The sequence below is a fragment of the Salvia hispanica genome, chromosome 3 (assembly GCF_029641045.1).
Source record: "Salvia hispanica isolate PSC_SH4W2 chromosome 3, Shi_PSC_v1, whole genome shotgun sequence".
NCBI lineage: Eukaryota > Viridiplantae > Streptophyta > Magnoliopsida > Lamiales > Lamiaceae > Salvia > Salvia hispanica.
In genome coordinates, this window is record NC_142694.1 from 46573276 (window position 1) to 46589984 (window position 16709).

General features: G+C 35.1%; 2 protein-coding genes and 1 pseudogene across 26 annotated transcripts; 2 read left to right on the forward strand and 1 right to left on the reverse strand.

Annotated features, from left to right (window-relative positions):
• The first annotated feature begins 1253 nt into the window (after positions 1 to 1253).
• On the forward strand, positions 1254 to 7973 carry LOC125210199 (mitochondrial import inner membrane translocase subunit TIM17-2 pseudogene; annotated as a pseudogene). Of its 24 annotated transcripts, none has more exons than XR_016136426.1 (9): positions 1266 to 1332; positions 1751 to 3958; positions 4158 to 4240; positions 4826 to 4899; positions 5188 to 5271; positions 5545 to 5571; positions 5799 to 5926; positions 6173 to 6250; positions 6333 to 6673. The product of XR_016136426.1 is annotated as a mitochondrial import inner membrane translocase subunit TIM17-2 pseudogene, transcript variant X9 (transcript). The 24 variants fall into 24 exon arrangements; XR_016136420.1 differs by having other exon boundaries at positions 4158 to 4235; XR_016136419.1 differs by lacking the exon at positions 1751 to 3958 and having other exon boundaries at positions 1258 to 1332; positions 4158 to 4235.
• On the reverse strand, positions 7945 to 10505 carry LOC125213489 (Tetratricopeptide repeat (TPR)-like superfamily protein). Its single transcript, XM_048114063.2, has one exon. It carries the CDS (start codon positions 10279 to 10281, stop codon positions 8008 to 8010), a length of 2274 nt encoding a protein of 757 aa, XP_047970020.1. The 5' UTR covers positions 10282 to 10505; the 3' UTR covers positions 7945 to 8007.
• Positions 10506 to 11905: 1400 nt separating this feature from the next.
• LOC125213490 (amino acid permease 8-like) lies at positions 11906 to 15653 on the forward strand. The gene is made up of 7 exons (XM_048114064.2): positions 11906 to 12164; positions 13638 to 13865; positions 13961 to 14054; positions 14146 to 14363; positions 14474 to 14613; positions 14704 to 14931; positions 15038 to 15653. Exons 1-7 carry the CDS (start codon positions 12053 to 12055, stop codon positions 15467 to 15469), a joined length of 1452 nt encoding a protein of 483 aa, XP_047970021.1. The 5' UTR covers positions 11906 to 12052; the 3' UTR covers positions 15470 to 15653.
• Positions 15654 to 16709: the final 1056 nt, after the last annotated feature.

Genomic DNA, 16709 nt, shown 5'->3' on the forward strand with positions numbered 1-16709 from the left:
GAGATAAATAAATTGTTAATCTCATAATTTTTTGTTTGTTAACGATCCAAACCATATTTCCTATGCATAAATCTAATTTGACTACTTCTTACCTGTAAATCAAATACTGCGTACATCCCTAATCTCATAGAAATACGATCAACTATCCCCAAAAACAGGCACGGATCTAATGTGCAAGCAGGAGGGGCAAATGCCCTCCCTCAAAATTTCATATCTATGTATAAAATCTATTGTAGAAAAAAAATTAATATTAGTTTCTTCTTTAAATGCCTCTCCTCAAATACTTCAAATGTCCCCACATGTATTTTTGCCCATGCAATGATCATTTTCTGGATCCGTCCCTATCCAAAAAGTACTGCACGAGTATGAAAATTAGTACACTATCAATTATTTTTTATGTGGTTTAAAAATTACTCCGTACTATTTATTACAATGATCAAATTAGAGCTTATAATTAATATGTAAAATTCTAATTAGTACTTAGTAGGATTTGTTATTCTATTACTCCCAATACCTAGTATTGATTCGATTTTTAATAGAGAAATGTGTGTGCATGTATGGAGTACTTGCCTTCAGTTTCCATAGAGTGGAATTTCGAATTAATGCCTCCAATTATGTGGTCATTATGCGCGCGCGTGTGTTTACTTCTGGGTGATTGATTACTTGGATTGCTACCATGATCCAGTCCTTGACTTGCTAAATCAGTCATTTGATGTGTTGCAGGGAAGCAACTAATGCATCATGTTGCAGAGCTGGTTCCTCGACATGCGGGTCGGACGAAGAAACAGGAGCCTGCCACGTCCACTGCCGCCGGTTCTAAATCTGGAAAGGGTGGAGATGCTCTTGTACATCTTAATGTTGGATTGTTGAAATGTCAATTTGTAGCTGCTCTAACTAAAGTAGTAGTTGTTTATTAGTACATTTTTTTTTCCAAAAATATATAGTAATTGTTGTACTTCTACATTGCCAATAATTTGACTTTTGATATTTTTCCAAATATATTTATGAGCGCCAACAGATTTTTGTCTCTCTATTTTACAGTCTCTCTATTTGGCTGTCATACAGACCTAACATACTATGTTGCCCATTTTAGCAACCTAAAATATTGACTTTATATTATTCATCACATATTGACTTGATAGTAGTAGTAGTATTTTTGATTTTTTTCCTTATGTACTCAACATATTTTATTTACTGTACGCTAAATAAATAAATAAACAAAGCAAATTTAAAGCCCAATTCAGTTACAAACTCTCTTATCTCTCACAACTGACAAGTCATATCGGATTTCCCTCTTTCTAGTGTCGTCCACAAAAACCCAAGCATTCTGAGGTAAATCCTACTTCCACCTCTTTCTCTTGTGTTCTCTTGTTTCGGCTCTTCAATTCAACGCTGCGTAATCTAGGAACGCAACGTTTTATTTATTTTTTGCTGCATTTTTTTAACTATATCTTCTGGGAGAATCAATCGATAGACTGGAATTTCTCTATGATACTGTCAAATTTGTTCAATTTCTTCACTCCACAATATTGGTATTTAGGTTTTGCTTGTCTCCGTTTATAGTTGTTTTTTCAGCTCGTTGTGTACTTTTAATAGTACTTGTTTAAAAGTTTCGAAATAAATGGATAGTAGTACTTTGAAGTTTGTATGCCATGATTTTACCAAACTGGATATGTATTATGTTTAGGGATTCACTCAATCGATCACCAATTGAATTTTGATGGAACAGTAGCTGTATCTTTGTTGGCAGAATTGATATTTACATACTTGAATCAAGCATACACTACAAAAAAATCACTGTTTCCCGACCAAAAAGACCGAGCACAGAAAATTGTGCTAGGGAAATACCGAGCACAGAAAATTGTGCTCGGGAAATACCGAGCACCTTCACTTGTGCTCGCCAAACTACCGAGCATTTCAAATGGTGCTCGCCAATGGCAAAAACTGGTGGCTTAGCTGCGAGCAATTACGAGCACGGTCAACGTGCTCGGCTTGGAAATTAACTTGGGGACCTATGGTGCAACAGAAGTGCTCGGCCTTGTGAATATTTTTCACCAATATAGGCGAGCACCATACCAGTGCTCGGAATATGGCGAGCACAATATATGTACTCGGAAATTTGATAAAAATAAAATTATAATTGGCAATACATTAGTCAATTACAAACACTATTTTATTAGGCGAGCACATTCGTGGTGGTCGAGACTTACCGAGCACATATACCGTGCTCGGAAAATTGATAAAAATACTATTATAATTGACAATTAATAGAAATCTTATTTTTTAAACACTTGTTTAATTTTTCAATATATGCTATTCGAATTATTGATAATTAAAAATACTTTTTAATTTTTCAATATATGCTATTCGAATTGTTGATAATATTTTTCAAAGCACAAATATAGTTCTCGGCATTATTGCTTAAAAATATTTATATTTTATGTTCAAAATAATTTTTAATATTTATGGTAAATGATCTGCAAATTTTTATATATGCAAAATTTTCAAGATATTTCTATGTACTAATAAAAAATATTGACATGTTTTAAGTTATTATTGTTGATAATTATTAATTATAGATGTGTGTTTAAAATATTGAAATTTAACCGAGCACCGCTTATATCCTCGGAAAATGCCGAGCACCGTACTTGTGCTCGTAAATTACCGAGCACCGTACTCGTGCTCGGAAATTATACAATTTTTTTTTAATAATTATTCATCAACAAGAAGAATTTAAAACATTATAAATATTACCTATCAATATTTTGAAGTAATACAATATCTCTAGAAATTTGCATGTGGATCCTTCACCATAAATGTGTATGAAAATATTGAAATTTATTTTAAACATATAATATGGTAGTATTATATTTTTAAGAAGTGCCGAGCACCACATCCGTGCTCGGAAAATGCCGAGTACTATGTACGTGCTCGGAAAATATACAATTTTTTTTAAATAATTAGTATTCAACAACAAGAATTTAAAACATTATAAATATTACCTATCCATATTTTGAAGTAATATAATATCTCTGAAAATATGCGCGTGGATCCTTCACCGTTTATATGTATGAAAATATTAAAATTTATTTTAAACATATATTTTTAAGAAGTGCCGAGCACCAAATCCGGGCTCGGCAAATGCCGAGTATTATATACGTGCTCGGAAAATATACAATTTTTTTTAATAATTATTCAACAACAAGAAGGATTTAAAACATTATAAATGTTACCTATCAATATTTTGAAGTAATATAATATCTCTGAAAATATGCATAAGGATCCTTCACTGTGTATGAAAATATTAAAATTTATTTTAAACATATAATATCAATATTTTTAAGAAATGCCGAGCACCATATATGTGCTCGGCACATATAAAAAAATAATTAAAATTATTCAACAACAACAATAATTATTTAAAACATATCAATATTTTTTATTAGTGCATAGAAATATCTTAACAAATTTACGGATCATTCACAATAAATATTAAAATTTATTTTGAACATAAAATACTAACATTTTAAAGCAATAATTCCGAGCACCATATATGTGCTTGCAAATTTCTATCAATTAAAAAATATAATTAATTATTTAACAAGAATAGTAATTTATTTCTATTTTGTGGTCCATTATATGTGTTCGGGATAAAAATATTAAATTCGAAAAATATTTGAAAAACAATTCATTTTATTTTTTTCGATTTCAGCGAGCACATTCTTTTGTGCTCGGCTAATTGCGAGCGAATCTATTTGTGCTCGGCAAAATAATTTTGTACCGCGAAATATTTTATTTTTATCAATATAAGCGAGCAGATTATGTTGTGCTTGGCAAATTGCGAGCAAATCCATTTTGGCTCGGCAAAATAAAATATTTGCAACAAAATTTATTTTAGTTTTATCGATTTAAGCGAGCACATCAAATGGTGCTCAGAAAATTGCGAGCATTCTTACAGGTGCTTGCTCTTCTTCAGATCTTTTATACCACAGGCTTTCCTTTCTTCTTCACATTTTTACCGCTTCTCCTCCAAATTTCGTGTGATTAAGTAGGATTTCTGAAATTACTTCTCAAAAGAAAACCGCGAGTTCTCAAAACCTCACCGCCCTCTTTTTCGAAACATAATCACTTCTCAAAATTCTCACTCTGGTAAACAGTTCTCGGCGGCGAGATTCGACCGGTCGGGTGGCGTTTAAGCATTTCATTTGTTGGAGAAGATCCTCGAGCCGAGATCGGTGAGGTTCATTTGCGATCGTTGTTCTTTTCCATCGGCTAAACTCTCCTGTGTGTTCGATTTATTGTGTGTTTAATATCACTCTTAACCTTCCGTTTCCAAATTTCCTATATATTGTACGTGTTGTGATATACCAATAGCTATCATGTCGGCTGTGGCTGTGTGGAATGATCTTGCCAATTCAATAACATGAAAAATATGTTTGTTTCTATGTTTTGGAGGTCACGAGATTGGATTTGACAGAAATTCTAGGTCAAAATTGATTTTTCTACCTTTTCTTTATTCTGTATAAACCTTAGGTTAAATATTGCACATTTGGAAAGAATAACAGTTGCTCTCAATGTTAGTGTTATAAAAAGAATAAATCTCAATGTTGTGTCTCTGTTATGGAAATGTTATAGTATCAATTTGATGAACTCAGACGAAGGTAAAAACTTGTAGTTGTACATCAAGGTGATACAGGTTAATCTTCTTGAATCTGTCTGTATAGAAACTCACTCTCAACTCAACTGGATACAAGGAATATTGCATTCTCAATATATATGCAACAACTCATTTGTTATTTTCTCTGAATTGTTTTATTGTGACCAGGGGCCAGAGTAAGGGTTTTTATGTCTCTTTAGCAACATTTGAAGTGAGCATCACCCAAAATTTTCACTGCATATGTAAGTGAAATGTGCCTTGTTATCTGATGCATGAATTTGAACTTGTTTTGTAATTATAGATACTCTTTTATGGAAATGTGAAACCAGTTCTATGGCATTAGCAAAGATTGTTGAGTCTTTAGTATTGCTTACTCTAACATACTAATAAATGGAAGTTCAAAATGTGTTAAGTTCTTACATTATTAGTAGTAATAGTTTAGCAATGCTGTGAGATTTCTTACTCTGTTGGCTTAAGCAGCTATGAGGATGTTCGGATTTATCTGATTTCAGTTCTTATTATTTTGCTAGAAGATTGTATACCACTGAGTAAAGGCATAACCCCATTCTGAAACCCTCTCCATCTAATCTTCAGCTCACAATTTCAGTTCAAAGGTATTTTTCTGTATCTCAAATTCTCCATCTAGCATATTTGACTGAAAATGGCTTTCATTTGAATTGAATACTCACTTTCTGATTGTGGAGAAATAGGGAGATGGAGAAATCTTGTATTTTCTGATTGTTGTGTAAATAGCTTTAAGGATCATGTGTAAATTGATTTGATTAGCATTGTTTTTGGAAACAATCTGAATTAGCTTATTGTGACACAATTTCTTTCTTAATCATTACTAATACTACTACTCTTGCTTGTATGTATATGATCTGCAGGACTTGTCCCAATTGTGGCTGGTTCAGGTAAGCTCCGCTCTTCATTTTGTATATATATTTCATCCTCATTTCAGTGTATTATATATTGTCTGTATATTCTCTGTATTTTAACTCATATATTCATATACTCATATTCTTATGGTAAATTGAATGCATGTTTCTTGCTTGCTGAGACACAATTTCTTTCTTACTCAATTCCTTTTGTTCATGAAACGAGATGAGTTTTATTGAATGTAATGAGTTTCTGTTATAAGGTACAAGGAGATGATTTAATTAAGCAAAGAGAGCTATAGTACATGAAACTACTTGAGCAATGATGCATTGGTGGTGTGTGAGGGAGTTACTTGATCATATGGAGCAAATCAAGGATATGATAGCTAAGGTCCTTTGGATTCCTTGTATTTTTATTCATTTAGTATAATGCTACTTTATATTTCTCTCTGGGATGCATGTGTCTTCATAAGTTGATGCAAACTATATGATGTACTCCATATATCTTTGCATTGATGTCTTGTTCTGGAGTTTCTTATTTTCTATATTTATCCTTCTTTAGTTCATCATTAACATTTCTTTTGTTACTAACATTTCTTGTGTCTTCCCAAATTATGGTTGTTTATCGGGGCGGAAGCTAGAAGATAATAGAGCTGGAGAACGGGTTGCTGTAGATACGAGGAAGAAAAATCCTGCTGACTTTGCTATGTGGAAGGTGAGAACTTATATTTCTTTTCAGAAAATTGTTTCTGATTAATTACTTGCCTCGTGAATCTATCAATGTATTCTCATTGTAGGCTGCAAAGCCTGGGGAGCCACAATGGGACAGCCCCTGGGGTCCTGGAAGACCAGGATGGCACATTGAATGCAGTGCCATGAGTGCAAGATTAGAATACAAATTCTGTTTGGAACTGTAAATTTTGAATGCAAGATTGGAACTGCAGTGAAGCGGGAGGAAAGTTGCAATGGTGCGGAAGGAAGCGGCTAAGAGGGAGCAACAAATGGAAGAGCGAATGATGCGGCTTTTTGATGAAAAACTCGGACAAATGAAAAATGTGTAGTTTAGTTTGATTTTGTTAGATAATTTTATATTTTGTAAAACAATCTTACTTATTTAATGTTATTTGAATTTTGCTTACTTTTGAATTTAATTTAATAATTTTTATTTATTTTTAATAATTAAAAATAGAGAATTTATATATTAAAAAAATCTAGGATTGCAAAATAACATGTCTGCCGAGCACCTATCCTAAACCTCTTGAAAATACCGAGCACATGAGTGTGCTCGAATAGAGGTGCTCGCTACATCCAAAGACATGAAGGTGCTCGCCATATTTTCTAAAACCTTTCAGAAATTCCGAGCACATGGAGGTGCTCGCAAATTGCCGAGCACATGGAGGTACTCGCGCATCCTACGGTATGGTTGACCAATTCGGCGAGCACCTATAATCGCTCGGAGAAAAATGCCGACGAAGCGTTTACCGACCACCTAAAATGCTCGGAATGTGCTCGGTATTTTCCCTTCACCGAGCACTTTCACCCTTTATTACCGAGCACTTTGGTGCTCGGGAAATAGCCTTTTTTTTGTAGTGATATATACATTATTAATTTGTGTTTTGAATTATTGGGGACCTGATCAAGTTCATTTGAAACACCAGGAACAGGTGTAAGGAATAGTGTATTTGTGTACCTTTTTGATCCATGGGGACGCCGGAAACCTCTAGAGAGCCTTGCCCGGATCGTATCCTGGATGACGTAGGTGGGGCATTTGGGATGGGGGCGGTTGGCGGCGCAGCCTTCCATTTCTTGAAGGGAACCTACAACTCGCCTAAAGGCGAGCGCCTGGCCGGGGGCTCTCAAGCAGTTCGCATGAACGCTCCTCGTGTTGGTGGCAGTTTCGCAGTGTGGGGTGGGCTGTTTTCCACCTTTGACTGCACAATGGTGTACATGCGGCAGAAGGAGGATCCTTGGAACTCGATCATAGCAGGTGCAGCAACGGGGGGATTCCTGCAGATGCGCCAGGGAATGGGCGCTGCCTCTCGGTCAGCATTGTTTGGCGGCGTCTTACTTGCTTTGATTGAGGGAGCTGGGATCATGTTGAACAAGGTCATGAGTCCACCGCAGAACTTACCTCCCATGGAGGAGCCTGTTCCGAATGTGGCTGGATATCCCGGGAAAACGCCTGGTCGACCTTCAGTCAGCGTTGGCAGCTTGGGTGAGGGATCTTCTTCGTCGTCATCACCATCTTCTTCTTCATGGCTTGGAGGCCTGTTTGGTAAGAAGGAAGAGACGGCGCCTAGCGATGGAAGTAAGACAAAGGTGTTGGAGAGCTTTGATTCTCCAACTCCTCCATCCTTCGAGTACAAATGATGAAGGGAAATCTGGCAAAAGAGATACTGTATATGCTACTAACAATCAAAATTGGGCATTTATGTTCATTAGCTTTCTTGGAAATGGTTTACAGTTAATTTCTCAACTACTGTACAAGTGAGGATCAATCTCAATCATGCTGTAGCCATGGACCTTTTTAACAGCTAGATTTCTCATTCTTGCCTTCACCATGGAGCTATCATCCCATTTACCCTCTTCTTGATATACATTAGACAACAGTGTGTAAAACCCCGAATCATCCGAATCCATCTCCAAAACGTCTTGTTTAATGCTATCCAGAAAATCCATCCGTCGATGGATCCTACACCCGTTCACCAACGCACCCCAAATGCTAGCATCTGCAGGGAAGGGCATCGAGCTAATGACCTCATACGCTCCACTAAGATCGCCACCTCGACTCAGCAGATCAACCAAAACACCGTAATGCTCAGAACTGGGCGAAATTCCAAAATCCCTAACCATTGAGTTAAAGTAAAACTTCCCCTTTTCGACGTATCCAGCATGACTGCAGGCTGAGAGAATATTCATGAAAGTGATCTCATTTGGTTTTATTCCCAATTCCACCATTCTATCAACCAACAGTATCGAATCGTCAACATAGCCATGCATTGCATAACCCCCGATCATGGAACTCCAAGACACAACGCTCCACCCGGTCATGGTATCAAAAACTCTCCGAGCCATATGAAGGTCTCCACAGCGAGCATACATGTTCACCAATGCCGTATCAACATACATATCTTTATCAACACCAAAAGTAATGAGCTTATGATGAATCCATCTCCCCTTATCAATGTAACCAAGATTCGAGCAAGCTTGAACCGCGCTCAAAAAGGTCACTTCATCCATGTCACGATACGTGGCATACATTTCATCAAACAGAGTTAGAGCCTCATTAGAGCAACCATTTTGAGAGAACCCACACATCATAGAGTTCCAAGCTACAACACTTTCTCGTTGAACATCGCAGAATATTTTAAATGCGGAGTTTATGAACCCACATTTGGAATACATGTCAATCAAGGCATTCTCAACAAACTCATCTGGGAGGTAACTCTTGATGATAAGACAATGAATCTGACATCCCATTTCTGAGAGCTCGATCATTCCACAGGCCGATAGAGCAGGGGCCAAGGAAAACGAATCTGGTAATATTCCTTGAACCAACATTCCAACAAAGAGTGACAGAGCCTTCTCTGCCTTGTGTTCCCTGACACAGCCTGATATGAGAATATTCCACAAGACCAAATGCTTATATTGAGCAGTATCAAAGACCCGACAAGCATAGGCTAAGTTGCCACAGCTAGCATACAGATCAATCACTGAGGACCTAAGAAAATCTTTATCAAGCTCAATATTATTCCTCAAAACATATCCATGAACAGATTTCCCTTCCCTAAGCCATCCTAGTCTAGCACAAGAACACACGGCATTCATGAAAGAAACATGGTTACCGTCCACTCCAGACTGCAACATTTGAACAAAAGTCCACAATGCTTCCAAATAGTATCCGTTCTGATTGTAGCACGACATCAGAGCCGTCCACTGAATAACACCTCGACGAAATTCACTGCAAAAGAACAACTTGTCAGCGCTATACAAGTCCCCGAATTTCCCATACATTGCAACCAGGGAGCTCCACAATGCTTCACGATCACTTCCTAGATCCCTTCTCACCACAAAACTATGACATGATTTACCGAATCTCCATAATCCCAACTCACCACAAGCCTCAACTACACTTAGCATGGTCACAGAATCAATCTCCACACCCTCACTCACCATCTCCCTAAAGATCTCCAGTCCCTCACTTGCCTCCCCATTACGCACGTGGTTAGACATAATCGAGCTCCACGACACTGAATCCCTAATCGGCATTTCATCGAACACCTTCCTTGCACTAGACAAACACCCCAATTCACCATAAACACTCAACAGTGAGGTCTCAATCACAGGATCAGACTCACACCCTGATTTCAATATCCTTCCATGGACCTTCTCCCCCGTTCTCAAATCATTCATACCCGAGCAAGCCCTCAAAACGGAAGGGAAAATGAAGTGGTTCAGCTTCACCCAACTATCCAGCATACGCTGATAGACATAAATAGCTTCTCGGAACAAACCGTTCCACACATTGCATTTGATCATAACTCCCCACATGAACGAATCCGGGTTAGGGAAGGAGTCGAATAGCAGCGTTGAAGGCTGCATCGAACCTGTTTGTGAATATGCCTCAATGAGTTTAGTCGACGCGAGAACATCCCTGTGGAGACCCGTCACGATTAGATGTGCGTGCAGTTGTGTGAGGGATTTTAATTTGGTGCAAGCCTTGAAAAGGGGCATGTACTGCGTCATTCTCGATTAGAGTCGGAAAAGAGAGTTGCTGGCTCATTCCAGAAAAGCCAAAAAATAACAATACGTTTGCCAATGGAAGTCAAGCATTGCAGCGAGGCAGCGCTGTGAACCGCCGAGAAAACATGGAAGGAGGAGAGTTGTCTGAATTTAGAGTTGAAGCGGGAAGGAGGAAGGAGGAAGGAGAGGATGAAGATCCGGCGTTGTTGAACTGGGCTGGAAATCGGGCTGGAGGTGTAAATGGGCTTCACTAACTGAGTAATAATTGGGCTAATAATCTTTTTAAATATCTAATTTAAATATGCTCTCAGTATTAAGATTTCAAAAATATGAAATATGTTAAATGAATTAATTGTATAACTTCTAATAAAGTACTATACTATATGCCAAATGAATTAATTGTATAAGAGAGAAAAATAGAACAAAATTTATGTCAAAAAAGGAAATGGCTTGGCTATCTTGGGACGGTCCAAAAATGAATACGGCTTAATTTTTTAGGACGGAAATAGTATGTAATGACATTAGTGTTTCACAATCATTTTGAATCTGGTTAATTTCTAATATCACAAAATAGATGGATCAATCGCTGAAATATTCTCATCCAATTATTTTATTGATAAAAGAATTTCTAATGAGAGAAAGTGTTTGTTTATAAACATTTGAATGTGGTTAAGTTCTAATATCATAAATGAGATAGAACAATATTTAATTGTCCTCGTCCAACTATTTGATTAGGAAAAAAATCAAATTACATTAGTGCTTGATTAAAAAACAATTTTAATGTAGTTACATTCTAATATCACAAAATAGATTTATCAATAGTTACGTTCTAATATCACAAAATAGATTAATCAATTATTGAGTAGTAAAATACTAGTTTATATAAGATTAGTGTTTGATAGGGTTAATTTGTTTCTTCCCCTTGGAAGTTTTTTTATGATCCCACATCCACATTTTAAGATATTTTCACTGTTTGAATGAATCCTCGGGGTGCAAAAGATGGAAGAACTGAAAAATTACAGAAAAAAGAAGAAAAATAATGCAAGAAATCCAAGGAAGGATAAAGATAGTTTTACGCAGTTACTCATTTCATTTCTAAAAAAAATAGAAAGAAAAAATATAATATTATTAAAATATAGGTCCCACATTATTAATGAAAAGAAGTTTTTCAAAATGAAAATTTTCTATTTAAAAAATATACTAAAAAAAAGAATTTTTATATTTAGGAAACGTGGAAATATACTCTTTGCTCAATAGTCAAGATATAGAATCAAAATTTAAGCATTTATTTTCATTAGCTTTCTTGGAAATGGTTTACAGTTGCACCTATAAGAATTATGGGGGAAAATATAGTATAAGAAAAGAATGTCATTATGCAGTAATTAATGCAGGTAATTATTAAAATATAAAGTCCACTTCTTTTCTCTGAAGTTAGTTAATAAATATAGGTAGTTGGAGTACATTTAAAACTCTTTTCCTCTTTTAAAATAAGGAAATGATCAGTGAATATCATATGTTCTTTTTACACTTGTCTTACCACACACCTTTGACTCTGCAGTCATAAATTATCAACAAATAACAGCAGAGAAAGTAGTCAGCAATTGAGCTTCCCCTTATAAAACAAAGTGAAGTTTTTAGTATAAAGAAAGCCACCTCTTTAACTCTTGCCTTCATTCAGATTTGAACCAGCATGATTTAGTGATCTTGTATCCAAATTTATAGCAAAAGCATACTAAAAAAGCTTACTTAATTTAGTGCAGGTTAGAAGTTTATAATGCAGGGATTTGGAGATCAGATTTTTCAAGTTGAGAGCTCTCAATCTGGTTTGGAAATTCAGAAAGATGGAAATAAAGAGTTTGATGATGATGGGAAGCCTAAGAGAACAGGTGAAACTCATTATTAAAATTAATTGCATTTGCATGCTTGCTTGAACTATTTTCATCACATTTAAATGAATTAATGATAGGAAGAAAATGTGGGAATAGTATATATGTTGGTATCTCTGTTTGAGTTTATGTTGATGTTACTTTCTTTATTTTATTGGCTTTCTGCACATTTTTCAGAATCGTATGTTTTATATAGGATAAGTTAAGATGGCTGCCTAATATCTACTGTATTTATTTCTGCTGTATCTTAAATCTCAAAATTCAGACTGCATGCCTCAATTCTTCCATAAAATGCAAGAATAAAAAAGAAGTCTAGAGTAATTGTGAAAATTTTAGGAGTGGACTTCAAAATTGGTCCCTAGAAAATGTGATTCGCACGTTTTAGGTCCTTGAACTTGAAAAAATATCGGACTCCAGAAAATCATTAATCACATTTTAGGTCTTTCTCAATATATTTTTTCACATTTGGGCTTTTGCCCCTAACTCCTTGAGAGCTTATTAATATAAATTCATTGATATTTTAAGAATTCGAATATCACATTACATATATTTTTAAATTTTTAATTTATATAAAAATATAATATACATAGATAATAATTAAAAAAATACACATTACATTTTCAGAAATTATTACTATAAATATTTACATATTTTTAGATGTATGCACAGCAAATTTACTACTAATAATAAATCATTATTATTATTATTATTATTATTATTATTATTATTAGTAGTAGTAGTAGTAGTAGTAGTAGTAGTAGTAGTAGTAGTATTGTTATTATTATTAGTATAATTGTTAGTTTTGCTAATATATTTACACAATAATGCAATCTTTTTTATTTTTATTATTATTATTTGAGCATATATATATAAAATACTAGTATGATAATAGTATATTATATGTCATTTTTTAAATGTTTTAACCATCAGTAAATTAATTAATTTTTAATTTATTAAAATAATGTTATAAATGAATTTTTAAAAATTTAGTTTAGTACAATTTTAAAGAAATTGAATATTCTATATTATATAATATTATGTACATAATATATAAATATATACAGTAGTATACTTTAAAATTTTTAATGCATATTTTCCACTTATTATCTATTTGTATGAATATTGTATTTTTATATAAATTGAAACCAAAAAATAATACATATAATGTTAGATTTGAATTTTAAAATATCAAAAGATTTAGATAAAATATGTCCTAAAAGAGTTCATGGGTAAAATGAGAAAAAAAATAAGTAAGAGATGACTGAAATGTGATTTTCAGAGACATGTGTATTTTTTCTAGTTAAGCGAGTTCACTCAAAATTCAAAATTCAAAAAGAAGTTTGCATATGCATAACACTTGAAATTACACTTTTATGTTGTCTAAATGGGAATAATTTGGAGTGCAAGTACTCATTATTACATATGCTTTATACATAACAGTGGGAATAACATACCTTTGTGATGTCGAAATAGGGAACGTTTGGACTGCAAGTGCACATATTATTACAGGAATCATAGGTTCTGGAGTTCTGTCACTAGCATGGGGTGTTGCACAGCTTGGGTGGATTATTGGCGTTGCGACTCTTGTCATCTTCTCCGGTATCACAATATACACCTCTAGCCTCCTTGCAGATTGCTATCGATCCCCACTTACCGGGAAACGCAACTATACTTACAAGGAAGTCGTCAAGAACAACCTTGGTAACGAAAACAACGAAAATCACCACACTCTATAGTTTAATTCTTGTTTTATTTTGAAACTCTTCCAACTTACATTTTGTTCAATGATTTTTTAGGCCGGGTGATGTATATGTTTTGTGCAGCGGTTCAATATGTGAACTTAACGGGGATGGTGATTGGATACACCATCACTGCATCGATAAGCATGGCGTAAGTATGCTTCAAAATTCGTCTAAAACTGTCGTCAGATGGTGTTGATCTTCATTATGAGATGATGTTTTAATGTTTTGGTGTGTTTCAGTGCTATCCAGAAATCGGATTGCTTTCATAGCCGAGGCCATGAGGCTTCTTGCAGTGTTTCTCACAATCCATACATGATAGGAATGGGAGTTCTTGAGATTTTCTTGTCTCAAATCCCAAACTTCCATAAGCTGTCGATGCTCTCTGTCGTTGCAGCTGTCATGTCCTTTGCTTACGCGTCTATAGGCGCTGGCCTCGCCTTTGCAAAAGTTGTTTCAGGTGATGGTTCTGTTTTCTAGTGAATGAACTAAAACTTTGATATTGATCAGTTGATTGGCGCCTCGTTTATTTGAAAGTATTATGTCAACGGAGTTTCTTGGCACGGGCAGGGCACGGGGGAAGAACCTTGCTCACTGGTGTAGAAATCGGGGCCGGTCTAACAGCAGCTGAGAAGATTTGGAGGATGTTTAGAGCCTTTGGTGATATTGCTTTTGCTTACACTTATTCTCAAATCTTGGTTGAAATTCAGGTATACTAGAAAAGGATATGTTTCATTATATCTTAGAGATTAAGACAACTCAACATTGAAATAAAAATGTTTGCATAATTAAATTTTTAGGATACACTAAAAGAAAGCCCTCCTGAAAACCAAGTGATGAAGAAGGCCAATCTTGTTGCTGTGTCAACTACTACAGCTTTCTACATGATGTGTGGCTGCTTCGGTTACGCTGCATTTGGCACTGATGCGCCTGGGAATCTACTAACGGGCTTCGGATTTTACGAGCCCTTTTGGCTCGTAGACATCGCCAATGCCTGCATTGTGCTACACTTAATTGGAGCATATCAGGTACAATAATATGATCATTTCCTTTTTGACAATGTTTATTTTATTTTTTTCAATGAGGATTAATAATGGTTTTTCATTTATGCATATTTATCCTTTTTCTTGTTAGGTATTTGCTCAACCGATTTATAGCGTGGTGGAGTCGTGGGCGAGGAGGAAGTGGCCGGAGTCGGAGGTGGTGACGAGAGAGTACACCATAAGCCTTGACAAAAAGCAAAGTCTTGTGATTAGCCTCAACCTTTTTAGATTGATATGGAGAAGTTTGTTTGTGATTTTTGCAACGTTTATTGCGTTGTTAATGCCCTTTTTCAATGATGTATTAGCTTTGCTAGGAGCATTAGGGTATTGGCCTTTGACAGTGTATTTCCCCATAGAAATGTACATTGCCAAGAATAGGATTGGGAGGTGGACCCGGAGGTGGCTCGGCCTCCAACTCATCAACTCAATGTGCTTTCTCGTTGCCGTGGCCGCGACCTGCGGCTCGCTACAAGGGCTCGGTAAGGCGCTCATGACCTACGAGCCTTTCAAGGTTAAGGACTAGGATGTCCATCTTGTGAATTGTGATGGATTTTTAAGAAGTATTGTTAGCTGAGATGGTACTTGACCACCTTTATGTAACTGCTCCATCCTTAATTTTGTAATCTAGATTGGGGATAATAGTCATCTAAATAATGAAGTCTGGTCAAATTCTGGTTATCCAATAGTGACTTTGACGTTGGAATATTAAATCATGAAGTTTCAATTTTTTTCAATAGTCTCATCGATTTACAAAATGTTGTCTTTTAATGATGTTCAAAACAACTATTTCATTAAAATAAATATTAGTATTATCTTTTAAATTCTTTTATTTTCTTATTTTATTAAAATATAATTATTTTTAACAATATTAAAAGATGATATTTTGTTCATAAATGAGACAATTTAGAAATGATGAAACCTCATGATTTAATGATTTTGTAATTGTTGGGTTGATCCTATTATAATGGGTTCGAAACATACAATGTGTGCACTTCGTTGGTTGCACCTGTTAGGCGTACCTTGTTGTACCTATTATCATTTTTTTCCAAACCATCTTCGATTTTGTTAGTTGTCGACAATTTAGAACTTTGTTGATAATATATCCACATAGACTTTGAATATCTGCATGATTTCTTCTTTGGTGTACTGTGCTCGTACGCACACTACACACACTATCCACATATGACACTCATTGCACATAATATACACACACCATACCGTACTATACACACTATTTTGTGTTTTCGTTATAGGCGCTTAACAAGAATAATCTGATGTTCGTGACTTCATGTATTCTCATTATAGCCAGTTAACAAAAATAAATGTGGAAGCTACCACTATTATTTTGTGTTGTCATTGCAAAAATACTGAAATGTTTGTGACTTCCTTGTATGACTATTCTCATTAATCTGAGAAATTTTGTTAAATGACCATTAATTTTAGAATCATTAACTATAATCAATCATATATGTAGTATTAAATGATCGATATTAATTAAAAAAGAAATATAACTATTGTAGCTTCTAGATGGGCAGATTATATTCAACGATTATGCATGCCAAATTAAATTTAACTCCACGTAATAGTAATTAATTAATCATTTTAATATGGATGAATATAAGTCATCTAATTCAAAATAATAAATATATTTCCTCCATCCCTCGCTGTGACACGTACCATGATAAGAGCATTCACCATAGGGGCGGACATCCCCACGGACAAATACTAGGATATCCCAAAACACCTCCCGCAACGTTACTAGA